This window comes from Sciurus vulgaris (genome assembly GCF_902686455.1).
Source record: "Sciurus vulgaris genome assembly, chromosome: 2".
NCBI lineage: Eukaryota > Metazoa > Chordata > Mammalia > Rodentia > Sciuridae > Sciurus > Sciurus vulgaris.
The window spans coordinates 26,293,819-26,299,818 of NC_136462.1; the positions used below are offsets into that span (position 1 = coordinate 26,293,819).

General features: G+C 48.0%; 1 protein-coding gene across 19 annotated transcripts in view; it reads right to left on the reverse strand.

The window, feature by feature from the left end:
- NRXN3 (neurexin 3) overlaps positions 1–5,736 on the reverse strand; it is a 1,486,572-nt gene extending 1,480,836 nt beyond the window's left edge. For all 19 annotated transcript variants that reach the window (XR_013761785.1, XR_013761786.1, XM_079126730.1 and 16 more), the window contains exon 1: positions 4,987–5,736. Coding sequence is in view for 17 of the 19 variants with exons in the window: in XM_079126730.1 (XP_078982856.1) it covers positions 4,987–5,695 (709 nt within the window). In the remaining 2 variants the exon portion in view is untranslated. The remainder of the gene's footprint in view (positions 1–4,986) is intronic.
- Between the last annotated feature and the right edge of the window lie 264 nt (positions 5,737–6,000).

The following is a 6,000-nucleotide window of genomic DNA, read 5'->3' on the forward strand; positions in this document are numbered from 1 at the left end:
TGCAATTGCTGTAAAGGAAAAGGCTGTGCTCACCCCGCTGAAGGGAGAACAAGGAAGAAGGGTCTTATTTCTTTAAAGAAGGCAGAGATGTTATAGGAGGGGGGAGATTAGAAAAATTGTTCTTCCCTCAGCAGTTAAAAGAGGGATAATTGGAGCAAGTGGCAGGCGGCTGTTCAGCCATTTAGCATACAGCATACCCAGGAAATCTCACTTGGTAATCAGGAGGGGAGGAGGAAAAAGGAGCAATCAGACCCCTATTCAGGCTCCGTTTAGCGACAGCCCCTGCTGGCTGGCTGGGCTGGTGGAGCGCCGGGGCTGAGCCCATCTACAGCCTGAATGCTAGGCAGGGAGCAGCGGTCCCTCTCTTGTGTGCATTTTAAGGCCTTGCCTCTGTGCCACCTTCTCCATTCCAGGGAGAAGCATTCAGAAGGGAGTTCTCCTTCCCCTCTGATTACTTACCACTCCCCTGTGGTCCCCATCCATCCAAAGCCATTCATAGCTGACACGGATTAGGAACAATGCTATGTGACAATGTCAGCAGGGTGTGCACTGGGGAGAGAAGGGGAGATGACTGTTTTTACTCAAGTGCCCCCAACTGGGGCCATCACTGTAACTCAGCTACGTGTGTGATGTCTCTGGACCTCAGCAAATGCTCAGGGGTGAGCGGTCTCCTCTGGATATATTCCAGCCCATCCTCATGCTGGCTTTGAGAGATGGGGGAAGAGTCACACTATTCTCCATAAAAAGAAAAGTAATATAAGTTCATTTTCAGGAAGACTTACGAAGACCACACAGAGGCATCAAACAACCTCAGTAGGATGTCAGCTTCCGGCAGCAGGAGGGATGGGGGATAGTCCCCAGTGGGCACCTCACAATGGTGTGCTTGTAAAAGACCCTGGTCCCTCTTGACACCACCCTCCACTGTACTTCTCTACAGGATGAGACAACTGAAAATGGATGAGACTCAAGGCAAGCAACTTCTGGTCTGGGCAGCTACCCAAGTCAGGAGGAAAAGAGCAGACATGGAACCCACTTCGTCTTTACCAGTGGAACAGGATTCTTCACTAAATTAACCCAAAACTGTGGTCATACAATTGCAATGTGAAATAGGTAGATCCATAGCATGAAGTTCTGGAGGGGAGATGGACACGTGGACCCTTCTCCATTGTTCCCCGACTCTACTCTCCCTGCAACAGGCTGACTTTGTGTTAAATGAACTCTTCAGGGAAACCGGTACTGAAATTTATATACCTTGGCAGCGAATCAATGCTTCACAGCCATAAGGGTGTTGAGAAATTCGATACATGCACATTCATAACGAAGAATGTTTTAAAAATAATCGCATTCAAACTCATGTCAAGTTAATGACAAACCCTTGCTCATGAAGAGACTGTTTCCTGAAGGAGCCGAGGCTACCCCGTGAGTGGCCAGTAAGCCTCCAGGCTTCCATAACAGGACTAAGCTAAACAAAAAGCCATGCTGTGCCATTGACCAGCTATACTCCAAACCAATCGTGCATATTTTTTAAATCATTTTGAGTTGTCTACACTTCTTCTGTCCTCCAAGATCACTACTGGTTGTACACCAATGTATTTGATTTGTAAACACAACACCTACAGGTAAAAATCTGGAACCTCATCTCCATCTATCCATCGTGTGCCATAATGTTCAGTGTTATTATTAATTGGGGTGGGAGTCTTGGAATAAAGATTTCCCAAGGAAGCTGTGCAGAATGCAGTGGGCAGCCAGAACTAATAGTCCTTAACTAAATGAAAGAGAACATACTGCATCCTTTAGCTCCTTCCCTGAGCCCAGATCTCCCACAGCAATATCTTGTGTCTTCTAGGTCTTCCCAACAGGGAATCGGCAGAGCTCTAAGCACATACAGGAGATGCCCATCTGTGCACTCTTCCTGGGGTATATCATGGGGACATTTTGGAGCCATCAAGGCATGGGAGAGCCAGACAGGCCACAGAAACAGCAACATCACAGGCATGTTACCAGCTAATGCACCAAAAAGGATGCCTCCAATAGGTCCTGACCATGTCCATGTGATGGGGCAAGAGCCCTCCAGCCCTCCCTGTTCTTGGAACTACTTAAACACCAAGCCACAAAAAAAATCTCTCATGCCAGGTGCAAACCCTCACACCATCAAATAGCAGATTCCATCCTGCAAAGCAGGGCAATCAGGTGCTCGATAAATACATGGAATCCACCTCTGGAGAGAAGTCCTCTGGTTCCAGTTCTATACCATGTACAATTTAAGGGAAAGGGGGATGGCTACAACCTCACTTCCCACTTCATCACATTATCCTTGGGAAAATGGGCAGGCGTTTGTTCAGGCTATTTATCTTGTTTTATGCAGACCTTCTAGACACTTAGCAGCTGCTGTGATTTTGCCCTTAAAATGTTACAGGTAAGTTTTTGCTTCCTCTAAAAATCAACTGTGTGGAGGCAATGGATATTTTCTAATCGCCTGTGATGCATTTTTGTGATTGATTAGCTATTATGACAATTACTGGGATCAACAGGCTCCAAGTTATCAACAGTAAATTCTGTTACTCCCCACCCCACCCATTTCTGCCTCAGCCTTTGCACCGTTGTGTTCCAGGCTGGTCAAATGTTACTGTTAAGCAGTTAATTTACTCCACGTATGCATCAGAAGGATAAATAAGTAATGTTGTATGTTTGCCTTTTACAAACACAGTCATCAATCCATGGCCAAGATGTGATCTAAACCTTGTAGGAAGAACAATTATTAAAATATACATATTGCATTCAGCTATTTAAAAATTACTGCATACAATCTCTTCTGAAGAAATTCCACTGGAGACTGGAAAACACACACATAGAAAACTAAACAAGAGAGAAAAGATAAATTGTATACATATACAGTATAGAGATTCTTTCTGCAGAAAAGTGCTGATCCAAACCTGCCCAGAGGAAATGAGTTCTTTTTAAAACACAAAAAATGCAATCAGGGATAATCAGCAAGTTAACAACACACTTGCAAACACCCTGGTCCCTAGAAAGGAAGAACGCCAGTTTCCAATGTACATTCTGAGAACAGAACAGATCCTTTGGGCAAATGAGAAAACAAGTGATCATGTCAGCGTCTTCAGGCAGAACTTTCTCCAAAGACAAGCAGCTTTGGAACATCAGTCAGCTCCATAGGCACCTGCTTTGAAATGCATTTCAATAATCACATTTCCCAAGTGATTTTTGTGGATGGGCTTCTCTCTGCCCCTCTTGTCCCCTTTTTCCCTAATGAGTTCAGCAGGGGAAAATAGAAGTCCTGGAATGACAACATATCTGTCTGGCATCTCCCCTTTGGACAGCCCACCCACAGAAAGAGAGATACGATGCCCAACCCAGTAGTATAGGAAAGAAGTGAGCCTTGGGAACATTTCAGCAATAGCCCAGGCATGACCTCCAGTGCAGTGTCCAATATATCCTCCTTGTGTCCTAGTCTCCAGCACGTACCACCTGTGGAAGAAACTTTTTTCATTTTTCAAAATGTTTTTAAATAGCTACTGGTAGCTGAAGTTTACATCAATTACAATTTGCTTCAGGAGTTGGGCTGTTTAACAAATGTTTAAGAAACACTTGCAAACATAATCTTTAATTAAAACTCCTACGGCAGAAGGGCCTTACCTGAATGAAGAGATTCTGGGAATCAGAAGCAAGTCACTCATCTGACCACATCCCCAACTTCCCTGTACCTTGTTCCAGCTGGTTCTTAACCTTGACTGTACCACTGGAGTCGTGTGGGAAGCGATAGAAGTATATAGATGCTTGGATTCCTACACCCCGGGATTCTGTGAGCCTAGGTATAGCCTGGATGTTTTTAAATTCCCCCAGGTGATCCTAAAGTGCAACCAAGGTTGAGGATCACTGTTCCACCCTAGACCATGCTGCTACCTCCATGAAGAGACCAGCATAGGATGGCAACACAAGGCATCTCTAGAATTCAAGGCTCAACCCAAGAAGGACAAGAAAAATGCAAGTTATTGCCTCCTAACCACCCAAGATACATACCTGTCTGATCAGTTTCCACACACTTGGTCACCTTGATGGTCTCTCTGACCCCAATCTAAGCAGGTAGTGAGTCTAGGAATTTGAATTTCAAGTATTTGTCAAATTAAAATCTGGGCCACTTCTCTCAGATCTGATCTCCCAAAGAATTTGGTGCACAAGGCAAGTGCAGCCTACCCTTATGTAGCAGTCCCTCCTGCTCCCTATAAAGTGATAGTTGAACTTGGGAGGGTGCTCCAAGCTATGCTGGAGAAACTTGGGGGGCTTGGGTAAACAAGGTCCCAGTCAACCTCAGTGCCTGTCCACACTGTTCTCAGTATGTGGATAAGACAGGAAAGGGAACCACATTCAAAGAGAACCTCATGTGGAAAATCCTCATTATTATTATAAGGAGAGAAGGGTTTCACCTAGATGCCTCACCCATCTTCTAGAATGTACAACAGAAGGATTGGGTTTATAACAGGGCGGCACCAGGACCCTGCCACCCACCCACCCTCATTCTCTGCACAGGACTTCCTTATGCTGGGCGTCATAAGGAGGAAGTGATGGGGAATTTCCCATCTACCCCAAGCACCCAAGTCTCAAAGGGTCATGAGGACAGAAACAGCCACTTTGCCAATTTCTATCTAATTTCTTGCTCACTGTCGATCCTGCTAACTATGCTGCCACAGAAGGAGCCGAGCTAGAGCAGATCTGCAGTCTTCTCCGTCTAGCCCTCTGGGTTGAGTACAGAGCCTATGGTCGAGTAGCCAGAATCCTCCTCCAGCTGCAATCTGGTAGGTTTTCCATTGAGAGCAAGCAAAAGGCTTCCTCTGCCTCCTCAGGGCCCGATTCTCTGATGGGCAGCCTAAGATGCACTTTAACAAAGAGCTCACTTCTATCATGCATCTGGGCCCTCACCCAGTCCAGTGGTGGGTCTCTATCATGAGTGGGGAGCGGAGAGGACCTTACCTTCTGAGCACAGCGTGCCACCATAGCCAGTGGTAGAACAGTCACAGGTGGGGTGGCCGTCCAGGAGGAAGCAGATCCCACCATTTTCACAGGGACGCTCACCACAGGGTCCCTCGGCTTCCATCCGGACACCCTGGCTCCCCAGAAGACGAGGCTCCGAGTTGCCATACTTGAGATCCAGGATTAATCCCTTGAAGCCGGGCATGGCCTGTACTCCATCAAGGGTCAGGGCAGAAGGACGAATGTCAGCGGGGACTCCACCAAGGAACAAGTCACTGACCACATCCATGTATGGCCGCTGGGGCTGCAGCTCCCCAGACTGGCCCTCACCATCCAATACCAGCACAGTGCGCAGGCGGTCACGGCTCACCATGAGGAAGTGCCAGCTGCTGTCGTTCACCTGTTTGTTGGACAACACGGCAGTCTCAGCACAGTCCATGCTGAAGCGGAGCTGAACGCGACCATCCACCAGGGACAGGCAGAGGAAGTCACAGACGCCACCGTCATCCAGGTAGAGGAGCAGCCCTGTGGAGACGTTGGTCTTGAACTGGAAGCTCAGGTCGCTGCGCGTGCTGGCATCCCAGCGGAGGTAACGGGCCCACTGGTTGGGGAGGCCCATGAACTCCAGGCCCAGGCAGAGTCCCAGCAGGGACCCCAGTAGAATGCTGGCCTTCAGGGTGAAGAAAACTGAGTGGAGAGTGAAGCCCATCCTGGCTGCGGGCACAGAGCCCCGAGGAGCACAGGCCAGGGAAGAGGGAGAGAGGAGGACTAGACAGAGCGGGGAACAGAGAACACACAGGAGGAAGGAGGCACACACACAGATATCAAGAGGGTGAAGCAGGAGGAAAGAGAACAAGACTGTCCCAGATGGGCACGAGCAAGAAATCCTACAGAGAGGCAGAGAAACAGGCAGGGCAGCAGGAGAGGGTGGCACTGGGTGGGAAGAGCAAGGGGCTGGAGTGAGGAGGAAGTGTCTTTCTCCAAGAAAAGATCTCAGCTATCCATGTGGATCCG